Source organism: Periplaneta americana, chromosome 4 (genome assembly GCF_040183065.1).
Source record: "Periplaneta americana isolate PAMFEO1 chromosome 4, P.americana_PAMFEO1_priV1, whole genome shotgun sequence".
NCBI classification, from domain to species: domain Eukaryota; kingdom Metazoa; phylum Arthropoda; class Insecta; order Blattodea; family Blattidae; genus Periplaneta; species Periplaneta americana.
The window spans coordinates 174,700,683-174,719,973 of record NC_091120.1 but is presented as its reverse complement, the minus strand read 5'-3'; the positions used below and the strand labels follow the sequence as shown (position 1 = coordinate 174,719,973).

The 19,291-nt window shown below is 36.9% G+C and overlaps 1 protein-coding gene and 1 non-coding gene across 2 annotated transcripts in view; both read right to left on the bottom strand.

Annotated features, from left to right (window-relative positions):
- Positions 1–19,291, bottom strand: part of LOC138698450 (dynein axonemal heavy chain 1-like) — a 629,600-nt gene that overhangs the window by 417,932 nt on the left and 192,377 nt on the right. The window contains exons 5-7 of the mRNA XM_069824385.1: positions 13,902–14,135; positions 11,781–11,943; positions 9,116–9,285 (exon numbers count right to left, since the gene is read on the bottom strand). Coding sequence (XP_069680486.1) covers positions 9,116–9,285; positions 11,781–11,943; positions 13,902–14,135 — 567 coding nt within the window. The remainder of the gene's footprint in view (positions 1–9,115; positions 9,286–11,780; positions 11,944–13,901; positions 14,136–19,291) is intronic.
- Positions 6,921–6,994, bottom strand: TRNAC-GCA (transfer RNA cysteine (anticodon GCA)). Its single transcript has one exon. It is a non-coding gene; the product is annotated as a tRNA-Cys (tRNA).

Here is a 19,291-nt window from a genome sequence, read left to right as displayed (position 1 = left end):
ATGATTTCTAGACTTCGTGGAATTGCCACGAAAATCGCAAGGTTTACTACGCACGCGGTATAGACTGTATGAGAAACGGACGTGCAACGGATGGAGTATGCCTCTGATGTAAGCACTGAGCAGTATACTGCGGTTGCAATAAAACCTGTATCCTGCATTCAAGAAATATAATGGGTGATCATTGAATTAGGAAACGTCTAAACATGTAAATACACAATTATTTTGTAGTGAGATATATTAACTCTTAAAATGTAATGTAATATACTCACATCATCCTTGAATATGTACATTGAAGTGAAGAGTTACGTATATTTTGAGCACTGCAAAGTAACCTCATCCGATGGTCACTTTTTATATTGGGAAAATGTACGTTCAACAACACACGATGTAATACGTGCATATTTGAAGAATTTTTTAGTACACCAACTTCAGAATTTTGTCGTGACCTGATAGTACATCATTTATAATACGAAGTTGTGAATAGGCAGAATTTTTAGCAATAATGTTTCTCAACTTACATTTTATTTTTTCTGAAATTAGTGAATTATTATTTTGGATAAAAGTTTGTGATATTTTATACACTATATTAAGGGCTTCTGAGAGTTGTAGATTAAACGATTCTAACAGGGTGATACTTTTGGACACGATTTTAAAATTAGAATTAATGAACAGAATATCTTCCAATAGCTGTTCAGAAGGTAATGATTTTACAGCTGCAACAGCGGAACTGTCTGTGCTATCCAATGCACCAATTACCTTTATTACTTTGCCGTAATATTTTGCATAATAATTAACAGCATCCAACCACGTTTTCCAAGGGTCAAGACTGGTTGCGGGGGTAAGGATATTCCAGGGGCAATTGTTTGGAACAGCAACATTCTCATTGTACTACTGTATGTTTGATTGAATTCTTGTCTGCACTGGGCAAATGTTAAGCTTTGACTATTCCAAACACAGTAATGCAAAAACAAGTGCTTACTTAGGTATACATTAGCTGTAGCTGCTCTATCTATTTGGACCGGTCACAACTCGTAACATGAACTGCTTATACTACGAGGCCGGGCGGTCGCTCACCTCCTCTATACTACCGTACATCGGCAACCTGACTGCATGCTGCGTGTGGCAATTCAACGAAGTCTAATGATTTCATACCAACAACGTACGAATGTCCGTTTTCTAGGCAGAATTTGAATCCGCGGCTGTGTATTCCGTATGTTGGCGCGGGCGGTAATTGACATTAGCGACGATGCGACAAGAGCGGCAAAATTGGTAGCCGATTTCTATAGGAGCGTTCGTGTTGAAGCAGCGATGACTAATGCAACAAAAGATAAAAGCGACGGTTATGAATAAATTAATTTTCGTCTCTCTTAACGACCATGATTGTCAATTAATGTCCAGCACTATCGATTATGATGTGACAATACTTTGCGAGTTGTTTGAATGAAATCTGTTTAAAGCCTTTAAATAGTACGAACGGGAATATTGTCTCTATGGATTGCGGAGAGAGTTAATTAGCGCCGTATTTGTGAAGGGACCTTTCAAATTCTATCATAACAGATTTATTTTGGGAAAAGTTTTGGGATGATGCGATGGGTGAAATAAATACAACACATTAGTACAGGATTGGTCACAACTTTTGTCTAGGGGCCCAACGTGAAAGCAAACCCATATAAACACACTTGAATATTACAACTTCTTTTTAATTAGTGAGAGGGGGAATGATTTGGGCGGTGCATGTTTGCGCCCCACGCACAATGTGCAATAACGCAAATCTAGCTGGACAAAATTAATAACTTCTCTGCATTCCAATGGATTGTTATGAAACTGTGTACAGACCTTATAAATAGCACATAGTTTTTATGTACAAACTCTGACTTGCATTTGTGTACGAGAAACTACCACTTTATAGGGGGTGGTTTTAGACTAAAATGATAACTTCTCTCCTATCTAACAAATTTTTATGAAACTTTGTGCTGAAGTTACAGGTAGCATATATTTTTATGTATAAATTCAGATTATTGTCGCACCATCGAATCTGTGCCCCTTCAGCGCTGTCGTCGTTCTTGGAAAAGTTAACGCCTCTACTCACCCCATTCCACCCGCTTCTCTCCCGCTACGTCAAACAGCAGGCCACGAACTTTGCCGAATAGGGATGTTGCCACACTTCCGCCAAACAGTGTCATGTCTCTTGAATATTGCTTATAATAATGTAAGGTTAATTATTGCTTATTCATAATTTAATTTAAGTAGGTCTAATGACGCTGATTGGCTTACGATTGTTTGCAGATAATTATATTATTACAGTGGATATTTATTGGTTTAATTGAAATTACATCAGAAACATCGCTTTGCCAGCATTTTTAACAGTATAATGTGGATGTATCCATGTTTCGTCTAAATACACAATCTACTTTCCTTCTCTGCGAAATTTCGCAATTTTTCTTAAATAACTGGCCCTCCATGCTACAATATAATTTCTTTCAATCAAAATACATCTTGTATTTCTACAGTTTTTAAATCTAAATCCCATGACTCGAATCACTTTCCGTAGCGTTTCTCTCCTCCTTGGAAATTTATTGCTTCTCTCGCAACCTTCAATAATTTCTCCAATGTCGGAACTTCTTTCTGCATCGTATAAAATTCTTGTATCTTTCTTCTTAAAATACATCTGTCCATATCATCTACAAGAATTAAAGGTTCCCTTGGTCTGTTCTTCCCTGGTGATTCTAGCTTTTCATCTCCTGCACAGACTCCCTGTCTCCTGATTTTCTTTATTAGGCGCTCTGATCTGCCTATATAAATTACATAAAAAAGTTGTATTATATTAGTATTAGTTAAGTAAGTAATTTTAATACGTAATCAATTGAAATAAAATAAGCCTCACATGTGATCGCAGCTGCTCTTTTCGTTGCCTGATTTATAGGAAACAAATAATGACCTGTTTGTTTCTCTTCATCGCAAAATGCTATTACTTGCTGAATAATATTTCTTTCACCAGTCCGTGCTACAGTAGGGGAGCCGAGGGCAAAGTGGAAGGGGAGGGCAAAGTGGAAAATCATTGTTATGCTCTTACAATAACAAGGAGCAGCACTATTCAGTATAATATTCAAAGCTTATGGTAGTATGTATGTTTCTATTTAGCCGCACAGCGCTAGTATCGCTGTACATGGTGGAATTGTGATTACAATGAAACGAGCTGCAAGAAATTATTTGTTTATGGTAAGTAATCTGTAGCCATCCGCCATATATATATATATATATAAAACATCTGATTTTATTATTAATGTTTAAAGCACAGTTACATGTGTTGGGAAGAAGTTGTGATGGCTATTTTTTTTTTCTAAAAATTCATTTGGCAAGATACAACCACATCTAACCTGCAACCCACGTGGAGGGCAAACTGGAAACTGAAAGAGTGAAATTTCAACTTTTCCCATGTAGTTTTGAATTCACTCATAGAGTCTGGATTTCCTCCTAATGTGCAATTGCAAGATAGTTAATGCATTTGGCTTATAGTTTACGTTTTTTTCCTGTTCTACGGAGGAGGGACCCGAAGGCTTACACTGCTGCCTGAGGCTTATTGTGCTTACCGCTCCTATTCTGTGAATGATTGGGTAGCCGAACGGCCGTACTGTACAAGTACAGCACACTGCACCATGAACTAAACCCGGGATATGGTATCAATAATGATGATATCATTGATATGTGAATTAATGATAGCGAAATGAGTCTGAGGTCCAACGCCGAAAGTTACCCAGCAATCCTGCTTCAATTGGTGCTCCGAGTCTGGCTGGATCAATGCAGATACTTTTTTGCACTGGTTGAAACTTTTGCAGAAATTGTCAGACCTAACAAAGAAAAGCCAGTGTTGTTGGTTCTTGACGATCATACTTCTCACCAGTCATTGCAAGCTCTTGAATTCGCTTCAGAAATTGGGATCATAATCTTTTCGGTTCCTTCTCACACAACATACAAGCTGCAGCCTGTCGATTTTGCAGTTCACAAGCCATTCAAGACGCATTTTGAAGTTGTAGTAGACAAATTCCAGAAGAACTATCCAGGAAGACACATCGGTGAATATGATGTGGTAGGTCTGATCCGTGAAGACTTTCAGAAATCGTTCGTGGTTCCGAATATCACTAGCGCATTCTCAAGGACTGAAATGTTTCCATATGGACGCAACATATTCACAGAAGATGATTTTGCTCCATCTTCTGTCCATTATTGCCAGTACAGCCTAGTAGTTCCATTGATAAGCTATTCTTTGCGAAGATAGGTCTCCCAGTGATGCAGGAGAATACACAGATAGATGCCTTTGAATCCAATAAAGTGTGGAACATCGAATGTGCAGCCTCATGTGACACCAGAAGATATTGCTCCACTCCCCAAAGTAAACCTAGGCGTACTGCTTCAGACTGGTGAAACAAACCGAAAACGACGTTGTCAGAAAACTGAAATACTGACATTTCCATTTAAGAAGGCAGTCCGCGAGAAGCAGATGGGAAACCTGGCGGCAAAGGAGTGAAAACGAAGGCCGGTAAGACGATGCCGCCAGTACACTAAACCATACGCCTAGGTAGCAAGATGTTTTCTATTTGGGCAGTGGAGAGCAATATTCTGACCCACCATCGGAAAACTAAACACCATTTCATACAAGTTGAGAGGATTTGAAAGCATTTCTTTCCCCTTCTACTTTCTCTGAGTTCGTCAGCGACAGCGTAAAGTGAAATAAATGCTTTCGCATCCTCTCAACTTGTATGAAATGTCGTTTACGCTGTCGCTGACGAACTCAGAGAAAGTAGAAGGGAAAAGAAATGCTTTCAAATCCTCTCAACTTGTATGAAATGGAGTATAGATCATGTGTTGTAAATGCAAAGACTGGACTCATTAACTTTGTGCTGATATTATTCTCCAGACTATGTAGGCTAGCCTATGTGACAACTGCAGTGCTTGAAAATGTTTTAAATATGGACAATTATTTTATGTTTTACGTATCTTAAACAATATTTTCATTTATATAGTGTGTTCTGTAATTTCCACTTTGCCCTCTCCGAGTTTCCATTATGCCCTCTTGGTGAGGGTAAAGTGGAAAATTACAGGGTCCTCTTATTTTTCTAATTACTTTGTTGTCTTCATTCAATATAAGATTATTTTTGTGTTTAAATGTTGACAGATGTATAACGTTTAGTTTGTGTATAAAAACTTTGTGAAACAACTTAACACAAAGACAGGATTAGATGATATCAAAATCCATTCCACTTTGCCCTGCCCTCCCCTATTCATGTTGAGTTGACAACACTGGGCTGCAAGTGCAAATATACTGTCCCGCAAGAAGGCTCAAAATTGTGGGTAGTGGGAGAGAGAAAGAGAGAGGGATAGAAAAGAGAGAAATAGGAATACAGGGAGAGAAATGAATTGCCGAGGCTAAAGAGGAATTAAGGTTCAGTTCGCATATCTTACTGGGGCACAGATCCGATGGTGGGACTATACATCTGTATGGCACCTGTAGGTCTAATTGTTGTACAAAGTTTAATAAAAATATATTATATAGGAGAGAAGTTATTAATTTTGTTTAATGCACCTGCTATAAAGAGGTAAACGAAATCAGAGTTTGTATACAAAAATGTGTGTCACCTATAAGGGATATACCAAGTTTCGTAACAATCCGTTGGAATGCAGAGAAGTTATTTTGTTTAATGCACCTGCTATAAAGAGGTAAACGAAATCAGAGTTTGTACACAAAAATGTGTGTCACCTGTAAGGCATGTACCAAGTTTCGTAACAATCCGTTGGAATGCAGAGAAGTTATTAATTTTGTCCAGCTAGTGATTTGCGTTCTGATTCACTGTGCGTTTGTTAAGGTTAGATAAAAATGTGTCCAGTGTATTTTTAATCTGATGTTCGATGACATGTGAATAATTTTGTAGGCCTAAAACACTCAAAAGTGATTTAAAACTTCCTTATTCCACGTTTCCTTTCTAATGTTAAGAAAAATATGGAACAGTTATCGTATGTCCCACCACTGAAAAAAAATTAATTACTGATAAATGCGCAAGAACGCGCAAACTTTAAAACATGTATTCAACATCCTAAATGATGCTATATCAAATGGTAAAAGAATTGTTGTAACCGGACGTGACCGGCTATATTAAAACTCTCATTATACTTGGATAACTTTAAAATAATATTTCTTTCAATTGTAAAGTGTAAACCCTTCTGTAGGAAGAATAATACTTTATAAACTTGTAATTGAAGTTACAGTAGTAAGAACGTACCTATCTGAACAGATTCCATGTCTCACAACACAATAAATCACCGTCAATTGGCTCGTTTTCACCCACATAGTAAGCCTCTCTGCTTACGGCTGAACAGGAGCGAGAAGTGTTGGGAAGAACTCATTGTTCAAATCCTTCTAAATGTAGCTTGCCGCTGATAAAACAGTAAAAGCTATTTCTCACAACATTCTCCAAATGTTAAAGAACATGAATTCATATTCACCTATGCCTAACCAAACAAGTCGAAATTTGATTTTTGTCCTCCTAGATTGGGAAAATTGCACACTGTGCCACGGTCAGGTAAGATGTAGCAGATAAAAAGGGTCGCTGTTTTGTGGGCACAGTTGCGCCCCGAAGAAATCAGTTAGCAGAATGGATATGGCATAGTTGCGCCCCGTTGAAATAGGAAGAGAAAAAGAGCTCGAGCCTCGTAATCAACTAACCTTATTGATTTTTTTATTCGATTTAATATTGATTATCGATACAGTTAAAATGAACACCATGAAGTTGACAGTACTTTATTAACTGTTTTTATATTGTTTATGGAGTGATTATTATCGAAAAATCTACCGAAAAACGAACAGCATGAAGTTGGCAGTACTTTATGAACTGTTTTTCTATTGAATAGATTTCAAGGAAAAATTGTTCCGGAGCCGGGTATCGATCCCGGGACCCTTCGCTTTGCGCGCGAACGCTCTACCGACTGAGCTACCCCAGGAACTATACACGACACCGTTACAATTTGTCCTTTTATATCCACACAACTCACATGAGCTGACAAGACGCCAGAACTCAACTTATGAGTGCACACAAATACTGTGTGACTTAAATTGTGGCTTTCTGTTAACGTACCGCCAGTAACGAATGTATTATGCAAATCTGGTTTCCAGGTAGTACCTGTAAAGCAGGTTTGAATAATTTCAAGGAAAAATTGTTCCGGAGCCGGGTACCGATCCCGGGATCCTTCGCTTAGCGCGCGAACGCTCTACCGACTGAGCTACCCCAGGAACTATACACGACACCGTTACAATTTTTCCTTTTATATCCACACAACTCACATGAGCTGACAAGACGCCAGAACTCAACTTATGAGTGCACACAAATACTTGTGTGACTTAAATTGTGGCTTTCTGTTAACGTACCCCCAGTAACAAATGTATTATGTAAATCTAGCTTTCCGGTAGTAGCTCCCTGTAAAGCAGGTTTGTTTTTCTATTGTTTATGGAGTGATTATTATCGATAGCCTATCGTAAAAATGAACAGCATGAAGTTGGCAGCACTTTATTAACTGTTTTTCTATTGTTTATGAAGTGATTATTATAGATACCTACCGTAAAAATGAACAGCATGAAGTTGGAAGTACTTTATTAACTGTTTTTCTATTGTTTATGAAGTGATTATTATAGATAGCCTACCGTAAAAATGAACAGCATGAAGTTGGCAGTACTTTATTAACTGTTTTTCTATTGTTTATGAAGTGATTATTATAGATAGCCTACCGTAAAAATGAACAGCATGAAGTTGGCAGTACTTTATTAACTGTTTTTCTATTGTTTATGAAGTGATTATTATAGATAGCCTACCGTAAAAATGAACAGCATGAAGTTGGCAGTACTTTATTAACTGTTTTTCTATTGTTTATGAAGTGATTATTATAGATAGCCTACCGTAAAAATAAACAGCATGAAGTTGGCAGTACTTTATTAACTGTTTTTCTATTGTTTACGAAGTGATTATTATAGATAGCCTACCGTAAAAATTAACAGCATGAAGTTGGCAGTACTTTATTAACTGTTTTTCTATTGTTTACGAAGTGATTATTATAGATAGCCTACCGTAAAAATAAACAGCATGAAGTTGGCAGTACTTTATTAACTGTTTTTCTATTGTTTACGAAGTGATTATTATAAATAGCCTACCGTAAAAATTAACAGCATGAAGTTGGCAGTACTTTATTAACTGTTTTTCTATTGTTTATGAAGTGATTATTATAGATAGCCTACCGTAAAAATGAACAGCATGAAGTTGGCAGTACTTTATTAAATGTTTTTCTATTGTTTATGAAGTGATTATTATAGATAGCCTACCGTAAAAATGAACAGCATGAAGTTGGCAGTACTTTATTAAATGTTTTTCTTTTGTTTATGAAGTGATTATTATAGATAGCCTACCGTAAAAATGAACAGCATGAAGTTGGCAGTACTTTATTAACTGTTTTTCTATTGTTTATGAAGTGATTATTATCGATAGCCTACCGTAAAAATGAACAGCAGTGCTTTATTAACTGACATATTCAAATGAGTTTCATGGATCTCTCAGAAATGTCTTCCGTAGCTTTTCTTTTAACACTGTTCGATACACTTAGTCTATTAATGTGTAAGTCCGCACCGTGGTTATGATCAATTTTGCTATTTCAAATAACACTTTTTTGTCTATGACACACAATATATGAACTTAATTTTTTCTTTGTACACCGATACCACTATAATATTTTAAAGTAATTTATTTACTTTATGACAATCACTTTTGTGTGTACTATGAGAGATTTTGTTACGGAGAGCGTCAATAATACTGACTAACCCACACCTGTGGAGTAACAGTTAACGCGTCTGACCGCGAAACCAGATGGCCTGGATTCGAATCCCGGTCGGGGCAAATTACCTGGCTGAGATTTATTCCGGAGCTTTCCCTCAACCCAAAATGAGCAAATGCTGGGTAACTATCGGTGCTGGACCCCGGACTCATTTCACTGGTATTATCACATTCATTCCATTCAGGCGCTAAATAATCTGAGATGTTGATGCAGCGTCATAAAATAAGGAACTAAAAAAACTATTGACCTGAGTGTCGCAGAAGAGGAAAACCGTCTCCCGATTGTGAACTCCTGCCTTGAGCATGAGAGTCTTAATGTCATCCCTCCATTCCGAGGGCCCGTAATTCTTAGTCAGCTCGATCTGGAAGCACACGAACTCGGCCATGTGTGTGGCGAGACGGGTCAAGCTCTGCCGACCTGCACAAGCGACACAGACAACCATATAATCGTGGCACAAGAAAACAAGACACTTTCTGAGAAATATTGATCCTTATATTTGTGCTGAGTGATGGCTAGACCGGATTTTATGTAGTATGAAATAGAGAAATACAGTGTCAGCAAAAAGTTTAAAGATATCCATTCAAAACAGGTAATGAGCTACTTAAATTTTGTACTAACACACACGTTTTACTGTCTGACTTGAAAGTACAGTAGAAATGCTACATTTTACTAAAAACCAGGAATCCCTAGCTCTATCCATTCAAACTTTATGATATCGTTTATATTTGAAGACAGCCTTAAAAATTTCATTTAATATAAAACAGAAAATTATAACTTGAAAATGGCCTGAGCTGGGTTCCTGAATTTTTTTTTTGTACAAGCAGCTCTACCAGGTAGCAATGAAACCGTTATTACTAAACTTATAGAAAATGTATGTTAAAATTGGAGGGAGGTTGAATATTTGCTAAATTTAGTGAAAAAGGGATAAAATGTACATCTTGATTACACAACTTTTAACACTGTATCACTTCGGTATATGTATTATATGTCTTTCTCGTGTTAAATTTTATCGTACCTGGTTAACATGTTTCTGTCTGTTATTGACCTTCTTCAGAACTGGTTGTTGCTGGTCTTGGCGCCTTTTGTTTTGTTTCATGTGGGGGTGTGTTTGCGTAGTGTAATGTGGAGTCAAAGAATGTGTATGTCCTGAAATTGAGTTGTGTGTAGAGAACTTCGTTAGGGTGTGTTTTTGTGAGTCTGTATATTTCATATTGTTCTAGTGTGTTTAGTTTCTGGCTTTTTGTTTGGATATGTAGTATTTCCATGTCTGTGTTGATGTCTCTGTGGGTGTGGTTAGTATTTGTGATGTGTTCTGCATATGTGGATGAGTTTTGTAATTTTTTATGGCTGTGATGTGTTCTTTGTAACGTGTTTGAAACGATCTGCCTGTCTGTCCTATGTAGAACTTGTTACAGGTGTTACATTTGAGTTTGTTTACGCCTGTGTGGTTGTATTTGTTTGTTTGTGTTGTTTGTGTGTTGAGATGTTTTTGTAGAGTGTTATTTGTTCTATATGCGATGTTGTAATTTAATTTCTTGAATGAGGTTGCACTTTTATGTGTGTTTTTGTTTTCCTATGTTAGTGTGATGTATTTTTTGTGTTCTTGTGTTTGTGCTGTATTCTTATGTTTTTTGTGATTATGTTTTGTCTTACGTATTATGTTGTCTATTATTTTAGGGTTGTATCCGTTTTCTTGTGCTACGTATTTGATTGTGTTTAGCTCTTCGTTGTAATCCTGTTGGTTCATTGGTATGTTGAGTAGTCTGTGTACCATTGTTCGGAATGCAGCTTGTTTGTGTTGTGTGGGGTGGTTGAATGTGTTGTGTAGGTGTGTTGTTGTTGTGGGTTTTCTGTATACTTTGGATATGTGTTTGTTGTCTACTTTTGTTATTGTGATGTCTAGAAAATTTATGGCTTTGTTGTTTTCAATTTCTAATGTGTAGTGTAGCTTTGGGTGTATTTTTTTTGTGTTGATGTAGGTTTTGGATCTGTCTTTTGTTTCTTTTGTATAGTATTAGTATGTCATCTACGTATCTGTGCCAATATATGATGTTGTCTGCGTGTTTGTTGTTGTCTTTGTTTAGTATGTATGTCTTACTTTTTAGTAAAAATCAAGGGTCCCTGGCTCTATCCATTAAAACTTTATGACATTGTTTATAATTTAAGACAGCCTTAAAAACCTAATTTTTATATATCACAAAAACTTATAACTTGAAAACGGCTTCAGCTAGGTTTCTGAATTTTTTATACAAGCAGCTCTACCATGTTGCAATGAGACCGTTATGGCTAAACTTACAGAAAATCTGTGTTAAATTGGGTAGGGGTTGAATATTTGCTAAATTTAGTGAAAAAGGGATAAAATGTACTAAGAAAAAACATTCCCTTCCTATGAGCAGCCATGTGACCTAACCCTCCTAGTACACTGCTCTGACGCAAGGAGAGATATTATCACAATCTATGCAGCACTGGAGGGAAATTAAAAACAATGTTTCTTCTTGCTACATTTTATCCCGTTTTCACTAGATTTAAAAAATGTTAAACCCAACTAAAATTTTAACACACATTTTATGAGCTTTAGCATTAAGGGTATGATTGGTACAGTACGTGGTATATCCCACGACTGAAGTATGGCTGAAGCTTTTGATACGTAATAATAATAATAATAATAATAATAATAATAATAATAATAATAATGTTCATAACAATAATAATAATGGCTTTATTTAACCTGGCAGAGCTAAGGCCGTAAGGCCTTCTCTTACACTCAACCAGGATTAAAACTCGCTTACATAGTTGAACATACAGGCAGAGAATTGGCAGACACAAAGCAAGCGAGAGACGAGATTGTTTAATACCGATGAAGAGAGAAACAGAGATCATAATTTGGCCTCACGTGGTCAGTTTCTACTGACCTGATCCTCCCATTCCCAGCAGCAACGCGTTTCCCAGAGGTTGGCGAATAATGCGGGCGATGCGAGACACGTGACAGATGGCATCCAGGAACAGAACCAACTTCATAGGCTTCGTGGTTGAGTTATTGTAGTCTTCCAGGTATTGGTCCAGCACCTTTGACATCTGTAACGAAAGAAGATCTTGTTATGTATACAAATACCGAAAGCAGAAACAGACAAATTTCCGATATCTATACATGTTAAAATAGCTAGCCAAACGATACACCTGTCGTCAAAATTTTACAATTACCTATATTTGTAATTCAATTTATTATCTCATCATCTGGACTTTGATTCATTCATAGTGTTCTGCCCAAGGGCAGGTCTTTCACTGCAAACCCACCAATCTCCAGTCTTTCCTATTTTCTGCCTTCCTCCTGCTGGGTACCCTTAGTTATCATTTAACCCTGAAGATGAGGAAGATGAACATCCTCGAAACGTCGGTGCATCACAAACTTATGACCTGGCTGGATGCCCGAGAAAATTTTGAGTTACCCTAAATAACGTTACTTCAACACTGATGCTTATTCTTGTAAATTACCCCTAAGGGCAGCGACTGTGACAAGTTTTACTGTTTAACAGGTATAGTGCAGTTGTCACTGCAACATGAAGAATTCATCGATCAACCACCTGTAGGCTTATAAACTCGTACAATGTGCTCAATTAAAGACTACCTATTGAGAATGCTACGTCTGCTATGTACAGGGACATCATTTTATTTTTACTAACATTTTTAATATTAACTTGCCTATACCTCTGGATCAACGCCGTTTGTTACCCCATTCCACGACTGGAGTTCGATGATACTGGCGTAATATACAAACAAATCAGTTTACTAGATATAGGAGGGAAGAAAAGTAGTTCATCCATTTACGTAAACTGGGAAATATTGCGCTTTTGAGTTTAATCATTTTAATTAGCTTTTTGTTTAATCAAAATACAGTACAGTATTAACAATGAGTGTTTTTACTCACGAACTGAGCTGTCCATGCGAACGTATTCATTATACAGTGTATATTATACTGTCTGCAGCACATTAACGTACAATATTGAGAATGAAGTTAAATTGAAAAATAATCATAATATGGATATTTAAACACATTTTTTTTTAAATGGTGGCCGTTCATTTCGATACAGGCTTCAGTTATAATGTGCATATTATCGCACTATAGACTATTGTACTTAATTCCAATTGCCAGTTTCGTTCTTCGTACTAGTAACTCATGTTGAAATAATTCTGTACCTACTCTATAAAAGAGTACCTTACGTACTGTAAATTCAATCTTCACTTCTGCCCGATCCGAAAAGATAAAATTACTCAGACATACTATCTACTGTCCGTCCAAGTGGTTATGTCGTAGGGTCGTAGAAAGGAGGGAAATCACGTGACAGTTAATTACTTAACGAAGCCCTTTTAAGTTATTTTAAACAGTTATATAATATTAGTAGACATCCAATTCCTAACAGAAATTCATGTTCTCAGAAAAGAGCTAAGACAGCCCAGCCACTAGCTGGCGAATAAAAGCTGGTGGGGGAAATCGAGATACGACGTAGGCAAATGGACGACAGTACCTTTGCGAAAACGATTCAATATTGAAAGCTCTTTCGTCACTGGAAAACGCGAACATATTTTTGGAACGTACTGTTTACTATGACCGTAAGGCTACTATGACTGTATATGCGGTCTTGGATGTGTGTGAAGGACGGTTGAACTTCGTTAGTAGAAGGGATGGGAGTGAAGTACATTCAAAAACTCAGGTACAATAAAAATTGAACTAAACATTAAATGATGTCCCTGTACTTTGCATTCATTATGATTGTCATATAGTACCCAATTTAATTATGATTTATAAATTATAATTCAAGATTACCAGTAGTCTTAGGTGACAAAAGTACTGTATTCTTAATTCCTATATACTTGAATAAAACCCAGATCAAGAAGTCTAATTAAAAAAATTAGCATATTTTACGCATCCTAATTTTTCAAACAGCCAAAGTAGATTAAAACGTGCGCAAATTACGCGAGCAAATACGGTAGTATAATAATGAGCATTGTCCGAATCATTTAGTGATTCGCTGTACCTGTTCCATGTCCGTGATTCGGATGTAGGGTCTCTCGTCCAAACTGGGATCCATAAAGTCGCCGAAAATGATGGTGGAGTCGCCGATGACTCGCTGTGCGTCGGCACCGAAGTCCGACTCTATCTTGCTGCGCAGGAGACTGTCGAACCAGTCGCGGTCCTCATCGTTGACTAGCCGATCCTGAAACACGCGGCAGCACTCGTGGTACCATAGCCGCAGCAGCTCGTCTTCCTCCTGCAACACAAGCAGCATTCATGTCTAATGACGTAATGAGCCATATCTAATAGAGCACAAATTTTGCTACTGGGATTATATCATAGTATTTGACGGACAGTTGGACAACGATATCCCATGCGTTATACTTGCTTTTCGTCAACATGGGACGTCTTCTATATATTTATTAACTAATTAATATTCGTGCAATTTAGCCGCCTCGGTGGTCCAGAGGCTAGAACGCTGAACTTATGATCCTGTAGTTCCGGGTTCGATCCTCGGCGTACCCCTAATTTATAACTTTTGATGGAAAAGCCCGTGGTACAAGGGTTTTCTTCGGGAGCTCCTTTTCCCCTGCGGCTTTCCAACAAATCTTCATGATCATCTCATCTCATCGCTGGTGCAGTGTGCACCACCTCCTTTGGCGTACTCTGGACAACGACTCTGTCGGTATTGGTCTACTTAAACTGACTTCATATGAGTGAGTGACGAACAGTTAAATACCCGCCGTCAGTAACAAAAAATATATTCGTGCAATTTTCAAGTTCAAGAGGAATACAAACTGAAGAGGGAATTACAAACAGAACAAGGGGAATATAAAAGAAAAAACAAAATACAAACAGGAAAACGAGAATACAAACAGATCAAGGGAAATATAAACAGAAAAAGGGGATACATACAGGAAAATGGGAAAATAAACAGAAAAAGGGGGATACATACAGGAAAAAGGGAATATAAACACATCAAGGGAAATATAAACAGAAAAAGGGGGACATATACAGGAAAATGGGAATATAAACAGATCAAGGGAAATATAAACAGATCAAGGCAAATATAAACAGAAAAAGGGGATACATACAGGAAAATGGGAAAATGAACAGAAAAAGGGGGATACATACAGGAAAATGGGAATATAAACAGATCAAGGGAAATATAAACAGAAAAAGGGGGATACATACAGGAAAATGGGAATATAAACAATTCAAGGGAAATATAAACAGAAAAAGGGGGATACATACAGGAAAATGGGAATATAAACAGATCAAGGGAAATATAAACAGAAAAAGGGGGATACATACAGGAAAATGGGAATATAAACAGATCAAGGCAAATATAAACAGAAAAAGGGGGATACATACAGGAAAATGGGAATATAAACAGATCAAGGCAAATATAAACAGAAAAAGGGGATACATACAGGAAAATGGGAAAATAAACAGAAAAAGGGGGATACATACAGGAAAATGGGAATATAAACAATTCAAGGGAAATATAAACAGAAAAAGGGGGATACATACAGGAAAATGGGAATATAAACAGATCAAGGGAAATATAAACAGAAAAGGGGGATACATACAGGAAAATGGGAATATAAACAGATCAAGGCAAATATAATCAGAAAAAGGAGAATAAAAACAGGGAAACGGGAATATAAACAGATCAAGGGAAATATAAATAGAAAAAGGAGAATGAAAACAGGGAAACGGGAATATAAACAGATCAAGGGAAATATAAACAGAAAAAGGAGAATAAAAACAGGGAAACGGGAATATAAACAGATCAAGGGAAATATAAACAGAAAAAGGGGGATACATACAGGAAAATGGGAATATAAACAGATCAAGGCAAATATAAACAGAAAAAGGAGAATAAAAAGAGGGAAACGGGAATATAAACAGATCAAGGGAAATATAAACAGAAAAAAGAGAATAAAAACAGGGAAACGGGAACATAAACAGATCAAGGGAAATATAAACAGAAAAAGGAGAATAAAAACAGGGAAACGGGAATATAAACACATCAAGGGAAATATAAACAGAAAAAGGAGAATAAAAACAGGGAAACGGGAATATAAACAGATCAAGGGAAATATAAACAGAAAAAGGAGAATAAAAACAGGGAAACGGGAATATAAACAGATCAAGGGAAATATAAACAGAAAAATGGGGATACATACAGGAAAATGGGAATATAAACAGATCAAGGCAAATATAAACAGAAAAAGGAGAATAAAAACAGGGAAACGGGAATATAAACAGATCAAGGGAAATATAAACAGAAAAAGGAGAATAAAAACAGGGAAACGGGAATATAAACAGTTCAAGGGAAATATAAACAGAAAAAGGAGAATAAAAACAGGGAAACGGGAATATAGACAGATCAAAGGAAATATAAACAGAAAAAGGGGGATACATACAGGAAAATGGGAATATAAACAGATCAAGGGAAATATAAACAGAAAAAGGGGGATACATACAGGAAAATGGGAATATAAACAGATCAAGGGAAATATAAACAGAAAAAGGGGGATACATACAGGAAAATGGGAATATAAACAGATCAAGGGAAATATAAACAGAAAAAGGGGGATAAAAACGGGAAAATGGGAATATAAACAGAAAAAAGGGAATACAAACAGGAAAACGGGAATATAAACAGATCAAGGAAAATACAAACAGGAAAAAGGGAATACGAACAGGAAAAAGGGAATGCAAACAGGAAAACGGGAATATAAACAGATCAAGGGAAATATAAACAGAAAAAGGGGGATACATACAGGAAAATGGGAATATAAACAGATCAAGGCAAATATAAACAGAAAAAGGGGGATACATACAGGAAAATGGGAATATAAACAGATCAAGGGAAATATAAACAGAAAAAGTGGGATACATACAGGAAAATGGGAATATAAACAGATCAAGGGAAATATAAACAGAAAAAGGAGAATAAAAACGGGAAAATGGGGATACAAACAGGAAAACGGGAATATAAAAAGATCAAGGAAAATACAAACAGGAAAAAGGGAATACGAACAGAAAAAGGGAATACGAACAGGAAAAAGGGAATACAAACAGGAAAACGGGAATATAAACAGATCAAGGGAAATATAAACAGAAAAATGGGATTCATACAGGAAAATGGGAATATAAACAGATCAAGGGAAATATAAACAGAAAAGGGGGAATAAAAACAGGAAAACGGGAATATATACAGATCAAGGGAAATATAAACAGAAAAAGGGGATACATACAGGAAAATGGGAATATAAACAGATCAAGGGAAATATAAACAGAAAAAGGAGAATAAAACGGGAAAATGGGAATATAAACAGAAAAAAGGGAATTAAAACAGGAAAACGGGAATATAAAAAGATCAAGGAAAATACAAACAGGAAAAAGGGAATACAAACAGGAAAACGGGAATATAAACAGATCAAGGAAAATACAAACAGGAAAAAGGGAATACAAACAGGAAAACGGGAATATAAACAGATCAAGGAAAATACAAACAGGAAAAAGGGAATACAAACAGGAAAAAGGGAATACAAACAGGAAAACGGGAATATAAACAGATCAAGGAAAATACAAACAGGAAAAAGGGAATACAAACAGGAAAAAGGGAATACAAACAGGAAAACGGGAATATAAAAAGATCAAGGAAAATACAAACAGGAAAGGGGGAATACAAACAGGAAAAAGGGAATACAAGGAGGAAAACGGGAATATAAACAGATCAAGGAAAATACAAACAGGAAAAAGGGAATACAAACAGGAAAAAGGGAATACAAACAGGAAAAAGGGAATACAAACAGGAAAACGGGAATATAAACAGATCAAGGGAAATACAAATAGAAAAAATGGAATACAAACAGGAAAACGGGAATCGAAACAGAAGAAGGGGAATAGAAACAGGACAAGAGGAATACATGAAAAATAAAAGGACAAAGAGAACAAGGTAAATGTAAGGAATACAAGGAGAACAAGAAGAATACAAAGAGAACAGGGGCGGCTTTCGAAGGGGGGCTGCGGAGCTGCAGCACCCCCAGACATTTGTGGCTCTTGTCTCGTTTTATGTTGTGAAATGCATTTATTATGCATTCTCATTTAGCGGCTCGAATTTTTTTTAAAATTTCGCTCTCATTGACATGCATGCAATCGTTTGAGAAGTCACTTCCTCCCCTGGTGCTGCCAGAGCGAAACGAGAGACAAGGACGGATTGGTGAAGCCACTTCCTCCCCTGGAGCTGCCAGTCTCGTATCGGATGCTTTGCGCGTAGTTTTACCCCTCTCCCTGCTGCCCCTCGCCGTGAATCCAGAGTTTCCAGGCGCTGCAAAATTTGCAGCAGTTTGTCACTAGCGTGCAGTTTTAAATACATTTTCTTCAATGTTGTGAGTACAACAAGTGCAACAATGTTTAATTCTGTACAATATTTACAGTCTATTCAGTTCAGTACCTTAACAATTCAGGAGAAATGTGAAATTAAGTACCCACCAGTTGAATCTCACAATGGAAAGAGCCGCTAAACAAAATAGCCTACAAAATCCGCATATTTTTTTGCTGATTTATCCAGTATCCCTGCTTTCTTCTCTCGATCTCCACACAGTCTGTATTAGATTAATGTGTTTCAAAGGCAATTCCATCAGCTGGGGCAACAAGATGCAGTTTTAAAATAAGAACAGTAAATGTTGTTCATGAGAAGAAGGAGCCATTGCTAGAATGTTTTCCAACCATAATGGAATCTGAAACATCTAACAACATCAAAATAAATGAGGCAAGCGCCCTGGTGCGTACTCTTGAAGGTCCTGAATTCAATTTCTGGCTCAGCTTTTTTCATTTATTTATGTATCATGTAAATATATTATACAACCAACTACAATATCGCCAGTTAGATATTTCTCAGGTTCAAATCTGCATATAAAAAATTAAGTTATGGTTTATTTCACGACACTCACAACTGCAGGGGTTATATCAGCGTCGCCCGTGTGCCAGAATTTTGTCTCGCTGGATTCTTTTAAATGCCAGTAAATCTACTGACATGAGCGTGTCTCATTTAAACACACTTAAATGCCATCGACCTGGGCCGGGATCGAACTCGCAACCGACTATGCTACCGAAGCCGACTCTGCATATCAAGCTTTGTTAATGCCATACAGACAATACGGAACAGTGCACAGTTGTTGAGCAGCGAGATCTGTGAAAATGAAAATCCTAAACAGCGTCGTAAGTTCGAACGGATTCAGACAAGGTTTGCGGCAGCCAAGGAAGTGTGTGACCTCATTATCACACAAGCTAACACCCGATTCCAGTTCATAGATCATCTGATATTATCTTATCTTCTGTGTCAAGAAAAATTTGGATGCCATAAAAGCTCATTTCCTGAAAATGATCTGAAGG